Genomic DNA, 19,689 nt, shown 5'->3' on the forward strand with positions numbered 1-19,689 from the left:
AACTCAGGGTAAAATTTTCTGCAGTACTTATGTTCTCTGTATTTACACCTTTTACACGTTGTACAATATGTGCGTATGTATAATATGGGATGTAGTTTTATTATTTATGAAATAGGAACGTGTTATGTGCAGACAATAATGTTATGCTTTTTTTCTTTTTTTCTTTGTCAAATATGGAATATATAATGATTAAATTACAAATATGTGCTCAGGCTCTCTCTGACTCTCGTTTTAGTAGTGTTTTATTTAAATATACTACTCTTGGTCTCTAACAGTCATAAATACGGATGTATTTATTTGGGCAAGAGAACGCGTGTTCATATTGTTGTTGGTTTGGTTCATTTTACTTCGCTTTTCTGCCACATTTGGTTATCGCAAAAATGAGGATTGAGTGATGATATGATGAAATTGGTGAAGGGACCTCATATGAACAATCCAGGCCAGGATTCGAACCCGTGATGAGTGCGCATTCTTATCCTATGTGTTGCAGTGAATAATGAAATAATTTGGAATGAAAAATGTATCTCAGAACTCAAAAAAGTCAAATGAATATCATTGAAGAAACTACAAAAAAGTGTGTTGTATTTTGTTACCTGTCACCAAAACAACCAAGCGTGGGGGAGTGGTTATCACAGCGCGCTACGACACCAGGAGTTCCGGGTTCGAACCCCGACCCGGGAATGGGCGTTCCCTGTGCTCGTCCCTTCATCAATTTCATCGTATCATCTTCGCAATTAACCAAATGTGACAAAAAAGCGACGCTAAGTAACAAAAATGAAATCAAATCATTGATTGATTGCTCAATTTGGTTTATTTTACTTCGCTTTTCCGCCACCTTTGGTACGACAAAATTGATGAAGGGACACACACAAAGAACACAAATGGCCAATCCGAGATTCGAACCTAGGATCTCTGGCTTAGTCAAATCAAATAGTTTTTTATTTTCGAATGTGGGTGGGGGTTACGTGTACTTTTTTCTAGTATTTATTCATAATTTTGCAATCTTTTCCTGTTATTGACATACTGGCTCTAAAGGGAGGAGGGGTGTGACCCACATTAACCCCCCTTCTTGAGCGCGCCACTGACTGCTACCCCAAGTGTCGACGTCACCGCACGTCACTGCCTAACACAAGCTTCTTCAACCTGTCCTGTTCGTGTTTTTTTTATTTATTTATTTCAAAGACCATCAGAAGTTTGATATCTCCAAGAGAGCAAGTAAAATAATATTCCCATGAGCGTAATGCTAAGTTTTGTCCTCCCCCTACAACCATCCTACTGGCTGCTTTGTGGAGGGGGAATTTTAACTTCGTCGGCTCTTGCAAAAGCGGTGGGCCTAAATGGCTGTTTGACCGCGAGTTCCTTCACAGGTAAACGCGCAACACAGGGTCACTACCGTAAAGACGGTCTCCACGCCTGTTCCTGGCCCGGAAGAACTTTAAAGTTGTAAGAGAGGGAGATTGGCCCATCCCTCAATACCTTTGAAATTATAGTATGAAAAATAGTCCCATTGTCCAATTTTATTTTACTAGCTTTCTGCACTATGTTAATGAAAGCTACTTAAACTAACTCAAGATTAAGATGAGCCCAGTAGCTCAGTCGTTAGGGTTTCTGACTACCATCAGAGAGACCCGGGTTCGATCCCCGGCGGGATTTTTTTCCACCTGTTCAAGCTGCTCCGGTTCCCACCCAGCATCGTATAAAGTGGAAACTCTGGGGGGGGGGTGTAAAGGCGGCCAGGAGTGTTGTGCTGATCACATCACCCGCACCTTTGGCCGTGATCAAGAAAGTGTGGGACCCTAACTGCACACCCCCTATATGCCTTCATGGCGTTGTGCAAAGCACAGGCGAACGCTTTACTTTTTTACTCAGATTAATATGCATAGCTCGAAAACTACAATAGGATAGGGGTTCTCAGTGAAGAACGTGATCGCTCCAGCTACTTGACGGTCAAATAAGCATTGCTTGGCGAGCGCTGCTTACTTGCTCGCTGAGTGAACTTGAACCTTGCTCAACGCAAGTTCAAGCCTCAGAATATATCGATTTTGTGTTTCGATTTGTTGAGACAAAAAGTAAGAAAATTAAAATTGTGTGAAGACGGCGGCTAATTTGAGTTTTTGCTTTAAGTCCACTTCTTGAACAGCTAGGCTAATCGGGACAGGACCTATAGTTTAAAGTGGGATCCGAACCACTATGTGCCTCCACCGGGCATCGAACCCGGGACCCCTTGATTACAAAGCAATGACGTTACCACTACGCCATTGGGGAGATATGATAGCGGGTAATTAAGTGTTTGTGATTATTGGCTTATACATATATATATATAGCGTAATCACAGAGGACGTTCAAGTAACACAAGGTAATAGAAATTTTCCACTTTTTGCAATTATATTGAAATGAAAGTTTCGGAAAGTTGTGCAAGTGGTATGTGTGTGAAAAAGAAAATTTAGACAGTTTTGTTCATCCCACATCAACCACTTCCATTATTAACAGCTTTTCAAAATCGTCCATTCGACGAAGCCGCATTGATCACAGATTACTCAAATAAATCAAAGGCATTGATATTTTGATCAATGAGCGAACACGTCAGCGAGCATTCCTCAGATACTGGACGCGCCTCAGATCTCAAGCACATAAGTAAGCAAAAGTTTGATTTTGTCCTGAAAACGACAGAGAGTGTATGATCACACATTTTAAGTTTCACACGTCACTAGAGGTGACGGAAAGGTTCCTGTCCCGATCCTGATTTCCGAAATAATTTTCTGATTTTCCGAAGCCGTCGAAAAATTTTGAATGGTCAAGTTTTCTGCAAGATCGGAAACTTTTTGGAACTGACAATTTTCATTCAAGAACAGTAAAAGTTAAATAATAATTTAATTATTTCATATGTTTGTTTCAGGTTATTTGCAGACTTTGTAAGGTTAGGTACACTGAGTATGTTCTTAAATTCATCCGATACCACTTTTAAAACAGCAAGCAATCCGTGGCAAATTTTACAACCGTTACAAGCAGCACGAAAGCGTCTTCATGCTATTTGCCTTCGAGTTGCAAACCAGTGCACTCTCTGCATTACTCAACATGAAACTTCCGATGTCAAGTTCATCGCTATATGTACGAGCTAGCCAGGGTCGGATTTGGATTGACAAGAGAACAGTAGAAATTTTCAACAATAAGGCGCCCGTTTTGTAAGGGAAAACAATGTGGAGTGTAATAGATTTGAATTTGTTACTTAGCTATTCTCCTATCTTTTTGCTTATCACGATGATGAGAATGGCTGATGATACGATTAAATTGATGAAGGGACACTCACAAAGAACACCGATGTCCAGGCTGGGATTCGAACCTAGAACTCCTGGCGTCGTAGCGCGCTGTGCTAACCACTCTGCTCGATTATAATAGAACTTCCTAGCAAAATGATTAGTGGGTGCACAACTACAAAACACTTTTGTATTTGATCTGTTTTTAGACAAAACCATCCTGAAAGCAAAGCTCGAAATGCGTATTTGGCATTATTTACAATTGTGTTTTGCAATTATTAATTATTACAACAAACAAAAAACGGTAATAAAATGTTTTAATGGAATAACGCTGTAATAATGATGTATGCACATACACAATAATAATTTAGTAAGGGGCCGGTAGTAAGCCATTGTAGACAGCAGTAGCGTACGCAGGATTTTATCAAGGGGGGGGGTTATTTCTATAACTTTCTCGAAATTCACATTACCATTGCTTTATTATACTTTAATTAAATAATAATACACATAATTAATTAATAATATTAATAATTAATTAACTAGTTGAATTACTACTAATAATACTAATACCACTACTACTATTAATTTGTAGATTGATTGATTGATTGAATTGCTTTATTTTACTTCGCTTCTTGTGCCACTTTTGGATAATTTTCGAAGATGAGGATGAGTGATGATATGATGAAATTGATGAATGGACACTCACAAACATCCATGCCCACGCCAGGATTCGAACCCAGGACCCCTGGCGTCGTAGCGCGATGTGCTAATCACTCTGCCACGGAGGCCGGCTATTAATTAGTAGAGATCTACATAAATATAATATTTATGAAAGCAATAGAAGGAAATCACTTTCTAGTCATTCGATTTTTAACAAATTCTGGGAGATTTTTTTTTGTTTCTTTGTTACGAAATAATTGGCTAGTCAACGAGGTGAGACATTTTAAAGAGAGACATTCAGAAACTCAAAAGTAAACAATGGGAAGGCGGACTGGTGACTGTATTCTTGTCTGCTTAGTCCTTGTCTATATATGAGTCGCTTACAACGAACCAATAACTTTCTTTAGTTAATTCTCATTGTTGACACAAAAATATACATATTCATTGAACAATGTTGCAACTGAGATACAAAACAACATTTTTTTTTCTTTTAAATCATAATTGCCCTCATATTTTATTTTCAATAATTCGAGTTTATCTTCAAGGCATTCACTCTGAAAGACGTGTGTTTGGAATGTTGTGCTTTCCTCAGTGCTGCATTAGAATAATAATTCAAATTATTATTATTATTATTATTGTTATTAGTAGTAGTAGTAGAAGTATTGTCACATATCATTGACCATGATAAATTTGCCATATTTAATATTTTCCACAGCATTTTTCATAATATTTCAAATGCTCAAGGGGGGGTTAAACCCCGTAACCCCCCTTGCGTACGCCACTGGTAGACAGATACATTTCTTACAACTGTACAGAATCTGTAATGTGCTGTATATTTCACTCCAACACTGCTCATAGACAACATTCGAAAGCATTTTTGCCGCCCTCCGTTGTGGAGTGGTTACGTTACGCTACGACGCCAAAGATCCCGGGTTCGAATCCCGCTGGGTATGGTGTTCTTTGTGAGAGTCCCTTTATCAATTTCATCATATCATTAATCATCCTCATCTTCGCGATTACCCAAAAGGGAAGAAAGGTGAAGTAAAATAAACTAAATCAATTAATCAAAGTAAAGCATTTTTGTTAATGTAGTGTTATACTAGATCATTGCTGCCTCTCATGGCATTCACAATCAACCTGGCCTCTGTAAGACCCCGGTGGTGGGGGGTCGCTTGAAACGTGTAAAAAGGCTGGGAGAAAACTGACGGCCCATGTCTTCTTTCTCTAATGCCAGACCAGACGCTTACTACTGTACAATCTTTAGTGTATCACATTCGTCTGTCCGATGGTGCTAAATCTTTCGACACTTGACCGACATTCATTTCTGCTAATCTCCAAACCAACAAGAATAGGTTTAGAATCGGATAGTTCAATCTATACAGATTTTTGGGTTAATTATCACTGTTTCGTTTTCTAGAACTTTTGTTAATTCAAAGTTCTAGAATACTTTATATTTAGGTGGGAAAGTGTGTATCATTATTAATGAGGCGATACGCCACCAATAACTAACCAGAGTTAAGTGTTTGCTATTTATGAATGCCACATTCAATATCATTTCAGTTCTAATAAAATTAAATTACTAATATAACATATGAATTATACGTAAGCCATCATATTTAAGATTACCCATAATCATAAAATTATAAATTCGAAGTTGGGTGGGAGACGGATAAAAAAAAAATACCCTACATTTAAAAAGAAAGTCACTAATCTGCCACTAAATTTCTAAAGGGAAGACATGCAAATATTTTCTTTATCTGTAATAACATAACAGACAGCGTGATAGAGAGAGATTTAAAGAAAAACTATGGTATTTGTCATCAGACTTGTTTCCCCCCACTAAACATTTCATAAACCCTATTTGTCCACTCTTTTCTGAAGCTTATACACAAGTCGAAGCTGCTTTTGGCGTCCTTCAAAGCATACTAGCCCCGCCTATCTCTTTCTATCAACCCATTTACACTAACGACAAATTTGCTTCTCCACATACCTTATGCACAAACTGCAAAACTGCTATTCTGACACCAGGACACGTAAGGTAATGCTCTATTGTTTTCGAAATGCGCGTGAAGAGAATGTGTTTCTATACATGATAGAGGCCGTGGTGGTCTACCACTGCTTGGGTGTTCAGATTCGAAGAGGTGTTTGGTGAAATTAAATACCTTGTGCACAAATACAAGACTAACATAGGTTGCTATGGTTATTAAACTTGTGAGCTACTTGAAGCAACGAGTTAGAATACTATAGAGTGGCTGAAGTGCGCTGAGGCAAATGGACCATATTAGAGTGAGGTCATGGCTTACTTTTACATACTTACATGTAAGAATATGAAGCGTCAAAGTTTGAGTCTACTTTATGCACAGAGAGGCTAATCGGGACTTGACCTACAGTTTTAAAAGTGGAATTCAGACCAGTATGTGCCGCCGCCGGGGATCGAACTCTTGACCCTTTGATTCCAAGACGACAGTGTTACCACTACGTCATCGGGGAGGCTCGTTTTTGCGAAACTACATAGTGGATAAATTACCTTATCGAGCCAGTGTTGTTCAATCAAAAATCGTAATTTCCATTAACAGTAATTAGATGTTAGGCGTATCTGAACGTTACTTTTCCTCTAATCACTGGCCTAAAACTATAATTTTGTGAGGTTTGAAAGTCTGGGTCAATCATCATATATGAATGCGTACGTTGAACACTAGAGCGTGTTATACAAGAGTTATTTTAATGTAAGGAAAGGGACATTCTATGACAAATAACAAAATTTCAGGAACATTTTTAGACATCAAACTCAATATTAGCACAGATATCTTAGGTTCCAGTGCCATATTCATCATTATTTTTAATGCTACTTCTTATTTTTCACTCGCTTGAGTATAAGTCTATGATAATTTATATTTCTATTTTGTTTATTGTTTATTCACTTCACTACATCTACGGTTAATAGCGACGATGAGGATAAATGATGAATGATGATAGAACGAACACCATCGTACGTTCGACCTGACCAGGGTTAACATTTGGCTATACGGACAGGTAGCGATGAGGCTGACATGTAAGTGGTTGATTTGTTCAACATTTACTTATTATTTCTATTCATCAAGTAAGGAAAAAAAGTGTGCGAAAAGGGGAAATTTGCTCCTTGGAAAGATAAATAGTGCCCTTAAATTGTGTGACCGGCCTCCGTGACGCAATGGTTATCACAGTGCGCTACGACCTACGACGCCAGGGGTCCCGGGTTGTGCATGGGCGATCATTTCATCATATCATTACTCATCTTCATCTTCGCGATTAGCCAAAAGTGGCAGAAAAGCGAAGTAAAATAAATTAAATAAATCAAACCTTAAATTGTGGCAACACTGCCAGTCCGAGCAACACGGAAGCGACACGTGCAGTTTCTCGTTTCGCGTCGGTCTTAGGGAGCTCTCAGACCTAAGCGACAAACGACACGAGCTCTTTCAGTCTAACTGCGCATGCGCGAAACAAAAGACGGAGGCGACAGGATCCACAATATTGAGAAAACATCCCAGTCTAAGCGACACGTTCAGTTTGTCGGGAGATTTCAGACCGAAGCGATAGGCGATAAGCCACACGTGTCGTTTGGAAACCAACAATCAGAATTAAATGCAACCTTCCGAATCGAAGCGACACGTCAAGCTGGACGTGTCGATTGTCGATTGCGTGCCATTGGGCCGTGTCGCTCATCGCTTGTTGATTGGCTCTGAAATCTTCCTTACGTTAGTGTACAAAACTACAACATCCTTTCAAACGTTCAACCTATTCCCCGTTACTCCTTATCATGCATTAAGAAGTTTCGCGGAAGGGAAATATGCACCACGGTGAACCTTCCGCGTCTATGAAACTTCACGCTTAATTAACTATAAATATTATAGTTTTAGAAAATCGGAAAGAAGCGAAGCGGCTACGTCCTTGCACTGAAGCCGCTAATTGCTGAAGTCAGGTGACAGAGTCTGTCCTAAGGTCGTGTTTTGCATAGCTTTCGCTCCACGCATGCTGTTGCTAGTCAAAACAGGGGGGAGTGGACAAGAGGGGGAGGAGTTGAAATCATATCACGGACCTCTATATAAGCAGTGCTGAAGCCGCTCAAATGCTTGAACTTCGGTTAACAAGATAAACCTCTTATCTCGTCAGGCTTCATAATCCATAGCTTCTGAGGAAGAAAAGCGTGAATAGTAGTTTGTTCTTCAAACAATGTCACCAACGCCAGACTCAGGACGCAGAAATGCAATCCCTATAATTTACACCAAGGGGACCCATTATGAAGTAGGATATGATGTGGTAAGTGTTCTGTTTGGAAAATTGCATGCTATATTTATCTTCGCTGCTGTGCTATTGTATGTTATTTTTGTCGTAAAATTTGCAAAACTTTATAAATATGTTTTGTGTTCTACACAACATGGTGCAACTGCTCCTTGGACGGGTTTGGTGTGGGGGGCATCTAGATGCTAACAGTCACTAAAACTAATTGCCAAGAACTCGAAACCTGGCGCTCCTAACCACACATGCATTATTAGAACTAGGTTAGGAATTGTTAGGTTATTTTTCTTCTTCGCTTCGTGCGCAGTTCGACCCTTTCATGTGGTGTTCAGGGTAGTGTATAGTAGTATAGTATAGTAATAGTATATGCAGTGGCGCTTTGAAAATCGGAAACAATCAACATCAGAAATGTGTATTGGACGTTTGGATAAAACGGCTATGAAGGTACAATCACCAGCAATAAAAATGGGACACCTATACGGTGATAAGTAGAGTTTAATAGCAAATTTTCAATGGCAACTTCTATCATCGCCATAGAGTTAGGCAACACACATAACACCTTGCAGGAAAACGAGTATTTCAGGATGTAGGTGTCCAATTTTCATTGCCGGTGACTGTACAATAATATAGAAGCATTATGAGACAAAAAAAATGTCCGTAGATTTAATTAATGCTAACAGTTATAAATTATTACTTCACACACTTTAAATTAAAGCACATGCAGAATTTTTATAAGGTTGTTCCTTTTCTTTTAACTATATTTCATATGCCGTAATAAGTAATTGTACTTAATTTACTGCAATATCACATAGTGGATGGAACACAGATGTCAACAGGCAAAATCGTCCTGTCTTAAAGTGATTCGGACATTTCCTTTCGCTAATTTCATTTTCGCTTTAAGCTATTTCCGTGAATAGTTCAAGTGGCATTGAATTGTATGTAATTTAGTGTGGAAAATAATATTGGTTAAGCACGACATCAATCAACGGCTGATTTGGCCTTGAAAAAAATGATTACGGCGTTTCGTTACGACACACGTACAGAAAACAGTCTTACTTGAAAAATTGACATATCATTTTTAAACAATTAGCCCCTTGTTTTTACTTGTTATAATTAACTTTTAACTATTATAGGAGGAAATATGCCTCGTTTCGGCTCCTCACCCGTGGGAAAAAATCCTGCGGAAGTCCATGATCAGAGCGGATATAACATTAGTTATTATTTCATTTTCTCGGTTTCTTTTTTGTATATTAACGGTGTCGTTAAATTCTCGTTAGATTTTTATGTACAAAAGCAAGTAACAGGGTATTTTAGGAACGAATAAGTAAAGTTATGAAACTCAACCGGAAATAATAATTAAACAAGACCCAAAAATTACTTTGTAAAACTACAGCTATGCGAAAATCTCTTAATGTTAGTTTACGAACAACCGAATGCAATGTTTTCTTGGATATCCAAATAAAATGCATTGTTTTCAAGTCAATTGGGGTACAAAGGACAGAAGAGGAAAAGAGAATACTTGTTCACGGTTCCTCACACCATTTCTTGGGACAATCGAGCTAGTCTCATTTTTTTACATAATACTCACAATTTTATGATGAAAATATGTGGCAAGAAGAAAAATATCCCATTATCACTGTCATTATTATAAAATGTAGTATTATGGTATGTAGTGTAATATAGGAAAAACTCATAAGTTGATTCCTGTGTTGTTTAATTATCACAAATTTGTATTTTTTCGTGTTTGCTGTTATCGTAGAAACCCAACAGCAACAAATTTTTAAACATACGGGATTCCTGAAACTTGCGCGAACGGGTGTTATTCTTGGAATCACAGCAAAAGGTGCTTCCCCGATGACTTAGTGGTCGGCTTGTAATCAAGTGGTCCCGGTTTTAATATCCGGTGGGGGCATAGTGGTTCGTATCCAACTTTAAAACTGTAGGTCCAGTCCCGATTAGACTTTCTGTGCATAAAGTGAACTTAAAAACAAACTTGGAGTCACAGCCCACCTGCAACCCCTCCACTTTCACTCCTGGCAGTTCTCATTCCAGTGTTGTTCCTGGTTCAGGCTGAAAATTCCCTTTCCGATCTTTAAATTCCCTCTGTTGTTGAGTAAGGTTTCATTCCCCCTTGGCAAGAGTTCAAACCTGGGACCTTTGGCTTCGTAACGTGTTACACTCACCCCTTCCTCCAGCGGTCGGCGTAGTACATAGATTTAACCTATATTCGGTCCCACAAAACACTCATTATGGGTAACGCCCTTACACACTCGTCACAAGAATAGACTCCGTCAGCGAAAATAAAATTGTCAGTTGTTTACCAGTTACTCACCTGACTGGTTCAAACTTTGTGAAATAACACCAGCAAGTGGAAAATCCAAGGTGTCTTGTGACGTAGGAAACATGAATCGTATATGTTTGGGAGTGTTTAGATGTTTACCATCTTTCTACGGCCACGGACAACAAAAAAATGACGACCAAATTGTTTTTGTCTCTGCAAGGTCAGAAAGTTCAGATTAATTTGACCTGGCCTTGAAAGCCCAACAGACAAAATGTGAATAGTGTATCATTATCCACGTATATAAAGCATTCACACGCACGAATTACGAAAGCATACAGGAGATTATAGACATTTCAGCAACCACACTGTACTGATTGATATAAGGAAAAGCATGTGTGATAATACTATGCCATTATAAAAATATCTTCTTGATGAAGGTCAAGGATAATTTTTGTGCATCGCAGTTTTGGAGTAACACATTATCCTGCTGAGTTTTATTTTTTTTTCATTTCTTTCTTCAAATCTGCTGTATGCATAGATAACGTAATTGAGACTGGATCTACAGTTTAAAGTGGGATCCCTTTTCGTCTTGATAGAAACAGATAAAGGAGAGACAAATAGCCATAAAACTAAATGGAAATGAGAGTGCAAAGACCTGAGAGCATGTCTGGTATTTCCCCTCACCTGCACCAACGATTTTATCCGAAAAAAATTTCCTCCTTTCCCACCAAACTTTATCGCGAAGTTGATGTCAAAATCTAGCTCTTTCATTTTTTTCCTATTTCTCTTTCTGCTACGGCTTATCGCCACACTTTGGATGGTCATCAATCAAAAATAATTGAAGCTGATATGGGTAATAAATTAACAATGTATTGATAACGTAGAAATTCACAAGGCTAACACTCATCATTGAAAACATCGAAACCATTAAGCGATCTAGAATTGATGAAAATATCACTAACCAGTACCAAGAGAGAAAAAACAACAGACTCATCATTTTAATGCACTTTGCAAAAGAAAATACTCATCCGCCCATCAACTGCGTCGGCCAACGGCAAAGATAATAGTAGGCAAATTGTCCATCAGCATGTTAATTCATTCTGTTTTCCACAAAGTTGGGTTTAAGAATTGAAACAAAAAGCATGAAAATGAGGAAGACAGTATATACTCTAGTACAAGTAAAAATCCATTCCCTTAAAACAGGGGTGGCTTGGGGGTACGCCAAAATTGCATATCGCCCGAGTGAAAATTTTATCTTAATTTTCACTCGGGCGATATGCAATTTTGGCGTACCCCCAACTTTTGACCCTGGTGCATCTACTTTCCACCACCGCTCAATAATAAATATGACCATGTTACATAATATTTGCTGTCTTAACTAACTGTCTAGCCTTCTTAGCCCCGAAGGTTGCAGCAACACAAGCCTTCCATCTGTCCCCATCCTGGGCAAGATCAAGCCAATATTTTCCATCCTTACAATTTCCTTTAGATCCATTTTAACGTTCTTCCTCCATCTTCGTCATGGCCTTCCTACAGGCCTCTTACCATTGGTTTTCCCAACAAGTATCCTGTAAACTTTTCTTCCCTCTCCCAATCGTGCCCTGTGTTGCCCACGAGACGAGACGAAACTTTGGCCTGTCTCGTCTCGTGGAAATGCTGTCTCGTCTCGAAAATATTAGTTTGTCTCGTCCCGTGTCTCGTCTCGAAGAGCTTTGTCCCGTCTCGTCTCGTTTTGTCTCGTCTCGTCTCGTAAAATTAATGTAGGATATCATGCCAACAAAAGTTAAGATTGGGAAAAGCATTATTCCCCAAAGTGTGCAGTCAAAAAGAATAAGGTTTGTTAAGTTAACTACAAGGACATTAATATTTAGTCTAAAATAAAGTTTGTTGATTACCAATAGCTAGATAGTTTATGGAATCTGCCTTGCATTTCTGACGTCCATCCACTCTTTATCCATCGTACACTAAGGAAACTTTCACACCGAAGAAGCACGCGACAGGAGACAATTCGCACGGTGAGGTTGTAATCTTACAAAGTTACAAGCGACACGAACGAACCCGTGCCGTCTAGGCAAGTATTCACCGCATATGCACCAGCAACAGACCGAGGCGACACACCGCACGATGTTAAGAAAACGACCGAGTTTCAGCCACACGTGCAGCTTGTCGTATTGCTTCGGTTCGGAAGGATACATTTACGGAAGTCTCGTTTCCAAGAGCCTGTTGCTTTGGTCTGCAAGCTCCCTTAAAGTGAGCGTTCAGAGCTAGGTGAAAAGCGACAATATAGTTTCACGCTGAAGCGACAAGCGACACGGGCCTCTTCAGTTTATAAGCAACTTTCACCGCGCATGCACAAACAACAGTCCGAGAGAACACGACACACGGTATTCAAAAAACGGCCTAATCCGTACAACACGCAAGCGACAATCGACACGAGCAGTTCGTTGAGTCGCTTCGGTTCGAAATATTTCATGTAAGGGAGATTTGACACCGAAGCGACACGTGACACATGCCGCCTGGGAACGAGCCCATCAACAGCAACATTGCACACCGTAGCGGCACGAGAGGCTGCACAAGCCTACGTTCGATTGGTGGAATCCCCAAGCGACACGGGAGTATCGCACCGCAGCGACAAGCGACACAATCTCATTTAGTCTATAAGCGGGCATTCACCGCGCATGCACTACTAATAGACAGAGGCGACACGATACACTGTAGCTATTAGAAAACGGCCAAGTCTGAGCGACATGCAAGCGACAAGCGACACGTTCCGCTCGTCGTGTCGCTTCGCTACGGAAGGTTGCATTTCTTACTGAGTATTCATTTCCAAGTCGCAGATGCCGCTTGTTGCCTGTCTCATGATTCTTCTTACACCTTTGACTTCAGGCAAGATATGTTATTCATGCCAACGCACAGTATCTAAAGCCCGAATCACACGGAACTGGAAATCCAGTAGGAATGCCCTAGTTGGCGATGGACTGGCTACCCATTTGCTTGTTTTCGCCTCAGACGATACTCGTTAGTTGTTTTGTTACCGTACTTGTCGATAGACTTTTGTTCCCATCATTCATTGCGCAGAGCAGACAATCTGTAAAGATGAACGAGCAATTTGAAGAATACGGCTTTGTGCTTTTATTAAAAATTAAAAGAGAAAAGTGTGGACTAGAAATTGGCTCGAAAAAAAATGATAATCAATGCGTACCGAACAAGCTTTTTGATAAACATGAGATTCGCAGGATTCATTCACAAAAAAAATGTCAAGTACACATCTCATCGCTTTGCATAAATACCTAAATATTAATGAACTGAACACGAATGCACTGCATATCATCTCCTTACTGCTTTTTTATCGAGAAACGGAGAAACTAACAAAAACAGCCAGCACTCGAAAACCACAGACAAGAAACTCCCCTTTGAAAACTCACAGATTATCTTCACATGAACAAACTTTGCTCTGATTGGCTGTTCCACAGAATCCAGTCGAGGAAAGTCAGTAGCAATTAGAACATGTCCTATTCCTCCAAACCAGTCAAGCAGCTAGCCAGGCAGCCATCATATCCAGGCAGGTAGCCAGTTCAGCGCCAACTAACTGGTTATCCTTTTTCTTGTAATTCCCCCTTAACTATTTGTCTATTACTAGGTCCTCCCCGATGGCATGGTGGTACCGTCGTCGCTTTTTAATCAAGGTGTTACGGGTTCAATACCCGATGGAGGCACCTAGTGGTTTGGATCCCACTTTAAACTGTTGGCCCAGTCCCGATTAGCCTTACTGTACATAAAGTGGACTTAAAACACCAATTCAATCAACTAATCAATTTCTAGCTTGTTAGTGCGAAATCTTTGGAGTTTGCAATAGTATACTTTAGGGGGGCGAGGGTGTGTTGATTTTGAGAAGAGGGTTCGCAATGAACTGTTTGTACGAGCAAGAATTTTATGACGATTGTGCCCAGCATGGCTGGACCAAGACCTACAGTAAACAATGGTAGTGACTACCTGCGCATCGTTTTGCGCAAGGATGAATGGAAGGAAGCACCTGGGGTAGCAGATGGTTGGCAGATTTAAGGTATTCGGAGGAAATTTCAGCAGGAAGATAGTGGTCTTTGGAAGTAAAGATAGCTGGGACACGAGGTTAAGGTCGGGGCAGATTCGTTATGGACAACGTGTGTGACGAATTCGGATTTGCGAGGGGGAATCTTGCAGAATATAACTACCAAGAGCTTGCTAAAAAAATTGAAGATATGTTGGAACATCGAGAAATATAGAGAAATGAGAGAATGATTTACCGATGAAAGAAATTACATGAAAGTGAGATATTGATATGGGCAGTCATAGAAAAGAACTGTTTCCAGCAACACGCAAGCAAGCAGCGACACGTGCAGCTTGTCGTGTCTCTTCAGTTCGGATTGTGGCACCGACCAAATGTGTTCGTTTCTAAGCGATATAGGTTGTTGATTTGGTCTGGTCATTTCTTACTTCGGTCTGACCTATGCGACAAGCAACAGGCGATGGGCGAAAAGCGAGAAGTGTCGCTTGGAAACGAACTTGCAGTAATGAATGCAATTTTTGGAACCGAGGCGATGCGACAAGCATGAAAGGATATCAATCGCCCAATGAAGTTATGCCACAAATCAGTCCCTTACTTTTAATTGATTATATCTTTTCACTGGATTCAAGCGTTCTTTTGCTCCATCTTTAGTTCCTGCCCGCGAGGTGTGGGAGAGGGATTACAAACAGCAAGGCAGATTACAGACCTTGCTTTTGGTGAGTTCCTTAGATCACACGTTTTTATGTGGAATTTCTGTAATTCCTTATGTGGGATATATCGTGTTGTAACGATAACAATTATTGTATGCCTACCCGGTGGAGGCACAAGTGGTTTGGATCCCACTTTAAACTGTAGGTCCAGTCTCAATTATTCTTACTGTGCATAAAGTGGACTTAAAACACCAAATCAATCAATCAATCAATTGTATGCCTGCCTTACTATAGCTTACGCGTTATAGCAGTAGTGTTATTTTTTTGTTTTTTTTTACTTTGAAAGCGTTAAAAACATTCCAGCTGCTTTAAGGATAAACGAATAATTTCATTAATATGGAAAAGCAAACAAAGCCCTCAATTTTCTTCGTAAGGTTTACAATATTTTCATAAATTTCTCACTCAAAGAAATTATCGAGAACAGTTCTCTTATCACAATATTTTTACAAATAGATATCTGAATCGGTACTTTTTGAATCTGGAGTACTATTTTTTTAAAAATATATTAAACTTGAATACATTGAAAAATGGAAGTAATGCTGGATTTCGAGAAAACTGCTACCCTTATTTTTTAAATACCTTAAGTATCACTGTTAAAGAACACATTTATTGCAAGTATGTATATCTTTAATACCTACAACAAACTAAAAAAAATAAAAAAATAATCATCTCAGTCCTCTAAGGGCCAGGGCCTGCCAGAGCGACTTTCTCATTGGGTGATGCGTGGTCAGTGCATAGAGTCCCATCGTCGCTGCTTTCTGGCTTCCGAGACCGAGGTCCGTTCCTTTTCAGCGGAGCTTCGGAATATTTAATTCAAGTACAAAAATTAGAATGGAGAGGGATGATATAAATATATTATATATATATAAACAGGCTAAAATTTCACGAGAAATGCACACGATTGTATTTCAAGCACAGCATAAGTGCTAAAAATAACCAAGGAAAAACGCTTCAGTCCAATGCGGATATAACACGCCTCACAAGGAAAAGCGGGAAAAAACATAATTCCGTGTTAAAATTATTACCTGGTATTTATATGCTAATTAATCATTTCCTTAGCTGTTATGCATGAACAGACTCAAGTTTAGGCTCCAGATTACTAAGCTATTATTTATATTTTCTCTTTTTCACGTTCAATTAAACATTACTCAATGTTTCCTGAATTAATCAAGAATTACTCAGTTTACTACCGTTCGAAACCACAACGAACCGAGAAAATGCTCGCATTCCTCGACGGTGTTCTGATTAGGGATGGCCAAACGGATCCAGAACCGAAAATTCCGGACCCAAAAGTTCCGGATCTGGAACCTGATACGAAAGTTCCAGATCCGGATCCGGATCCGAGAGTTTCGTATCTCAATGCCATTATAATATTACCACACCTTATAAGGTATTATGATCTTTGATTACAAAGAAATTTTTCATTAGTTAGTCCTACAAGATTTTTTCAAGTGTTGTTCCTAAAATACTTTGCTACGCATCGGCTAACACACTCGTGCACAAAAATAATCTTACTTGTTTAACATAAAATGTCAGAGGTGATTTTGTAAATGCCATTGAAATGAATATGTATTCATTCGAATGTATTGGAAATGGAAACACACATAAATGTGAGACATTCCATTCCAGGATGAAACCTTTAACACATTTAACAAGATAGAAATGTTAATACAAAACTTATACAATTGTTCTACAGTTACAGTTTTAAAAATTAAAATAAAACATTATAATATATGCAGTGTTATATAATTACAAAGTGTAAGACTAACAAGTAAGTGTATTAATTACAAATCGCGCACTAGCACACACACACTATATATATACGATATACGTATATATATATATATATATATATTTTAGCAGGTAACAATATGTTATAAACACATTCTTACTTTCCAAAGAAGCGCTCATGGCCAAACGGATCCGGATCCGGAACCAAAAATTCCGGATCGCAAAGAATCCGGAACCAACCGGATCCGCTAGGATCTGGATCTGGCCATCCCTAGTTCTGACATACAAAATTCAAGTTCGGGAAAGCGTCGAACAATTGCAGAGAATTTTTAAAATACAAAAGAGAAGAGCATTGCGTGTTTTGGCAAGCTATTATTTAAAAAAATAAAAAAAAATCGTTTACTCAGAACACCAAGTGTATCTAAACCTGAAACCGGTTTTTGGAAAATTGCGTTTTAAAGCAAGTAAACTGGTTGACAACATAACCTTGCAGTGACGTACGAGCAGAATTACCAACGTTCAACTTTGTACTTGTTTACCGTTCGCATTGTAAAACTTAAAGCATATTTTTACGCATATATTGTTATTGTGACGAATTTATGGGCTTTAAGAGGCATAACTTATACGTTCACGCCGTTATAAAAAGTCCCGAAAATCTGTGTCGTACTCGTGAAGTTACGACGTATAACCTTTGAAAGACACACAACTAACCCTTGCGCACAAGAATATAGTTCCATCTTTCATCTAACTGCTTAGCTACAACATTACACACAGACTTACCAAATACTGTCACAACATTGAAAGGTTGCTCCAGTGTTCAAAGTCAACTTCTTCCGACGAGAATGAAAACATGAGACGTTGCTAGTTGAGCTACAGAAGTGTTAAAACATTTGTGTTTAGCTTCCATGATGGCAAAGGCGAGTTCATAAACCGTGTAGGTGTTGTATCACCTCATAAAGTGGGGCATTCAGCGGTCGAAATTTTCAGAACCCTCCAGAAGCTTCGAACCTTCAAGCAATGAGATTTGCACGGCAGATGTGACCAGCCGATAATGAAAATCTTTATTTATTATTACCAACTTATTGAATGTTAACTTGTATTTTGTTGAACAACATTTTTTATATCAAATAATCTTTTGAATCTCGTGTAGGATATAAATACACCAGAGTTTATAAAAAAGCATGTTGAGTACACCTTACCATGTCTTGTTTCGAGCAAAATTTAGTGCCTATACTTTCTTTTTTTTCTCTTAAACCTTAAATTTTGCTAATTGTAAGCACTTGATTTGATTTTTGTTTATTTAGCGTCGCGAGGATGAAGATGAGTAATGATATGATTAAATTTATGAAGGAACACTCACAAAGAACACCCATGCCCGGGCCGGGATTCGAACCCGGGATCCCGGGCAATTGTAAGGAAAATACAGAAGGTTGTTCGGGATCTCTGGTGACGATTTTGAAAGCCGCTGGCGGCCCTGTTATCAACGTCAGTCCGTCCAAACGGTGCATGCTGAGTCACGTCAGTACCGAGAACGCGTGTGCAGAGTGTTGTGCCATTTACCTACAACGATGCTGAAGAAAATTGAACCATACTGGGAGGGCTACATAACAGCCCTTTCCGATGCTAAATATAGCTATTCGGCAATCAAAGAAATGTGCAAGAAGCGTGGTTTTGTGATATCGAAGAACGGGATCGGTGCGGTATTGAACAAAAAAGGCAAAGGCCGACTAGGTCTAATTCCACCGGGGAAGAAACAGGCAAATCCACGAGCAGCTACGAGTCGTACACCGGACATAGTGAGAAAAGTGAAGGCCCTTTGTCAGGTGGTAACCCTGCCCCCCAAAGGAGCATCGCAGGTATGTTGGGAATGTCTGTGTCAACAGTGAACACCATAATCAAGAAGGACCTGCAACTAGAAATGCGGCATAAGCGGCGAGTTCACAAGCTGTTGCCTCGTCACATTGCGGAACGTCGCACGAACGCTAGAAAGCTCTATGAGACCTATCTTGCAGGGGAGAGATGGAAAAATGTGGTGACATTAGACGAAGCATATGTCTAGCTTAGTGATTGTCACAAACCCCGCGCGATTTACTACCGCCCTCGCGACAAAAACAATTATCAAACATTGTATCGAGAATGCCAGGAAAGTTTTCCACGGGGTTTCATGACCATCGCTGGATACTGCTATAATGGCAAGCTAGCAATTCGCCGTGTAGCTAATAATGTGAAGGTGAACTCCACGTACTATCAGGATGAGGTTTTAACAATCATTTATAACATAGATGTCCCGGCACTGTATGCGGGGGCCGAAAACCAGGTCTGGGTGCACCAAGATAAAGCATCCAGCCATACCTCCCTTTCGACTCGTCTATTCTTACAGCGAATGGAGGTGGAAAGTGGCATCCGTGCAATTCCTTACAGCGACATTCCGGTCAAGGCGCCAGATGGGTCACCCATGGACTTCTGTGTATTTGGACTCCTAAAACGGGCCTTAGGAAAGAGACGTCCACGCACTCTCAATGGCCTCTGGAAAGCCTGTCAGGAGGAGTGGGAAAAGTTGGACATGATAACTCTTCGGAAAAGTCTGTTGCAATGGAATTTACGTTGTCGGGCTATAGCGAGGAATGCTGGTTTTCCAATTGAGCATGATCGTTGGTGGCGACATGGGTTTTCATGAACTTATCACCCTTCCAACATTGTCCTCAGAGATCCCGAGCGACCTTCTGTAGCATC

At 39.7% G+C, this 19,689-nt stretch overlaps 1 protein-coding gene across 1 annotated transcript in view; it reads left to right on the top strand.

The window, feature by feature from the left end:
• Window positions 1-8,013: 8,013 nt before the first annotated feature.
• Window positions 8,014-19,689, top strand: part of t (C45 family peptidase tan) — a 48,725-nt gene continuing 37,049 nt past the window's right edge. The window contains exon 1 of the mRNA XM_083122251.1: window positions 8,014-8,210. Coding sequence (XP_082978377.1) covers window positions 8,124-8,210 — 87 coding nt within the window. The 5' untranslated portion in view covers window positions 8,014-8,123. The remainder of the gene's footprint in view (window positions 8,211-19,689) is intronic.

Source organism: Lepisma saccharinum, chromosome 5 (assembly GCF_977018435.1).
Source record: "Lepisma saccharinum chromosome 5, izLepSacc3.1, whole genome shotgun sequence".
In the NCBI taxonomy this organism is placed as follows: domain Eukaryota; kingdom Metazoa; phylum Arthropoda; class Insecta; order Zygentoma; family Lepismatidae; genus Lepisma; species Lepisma saccharinum.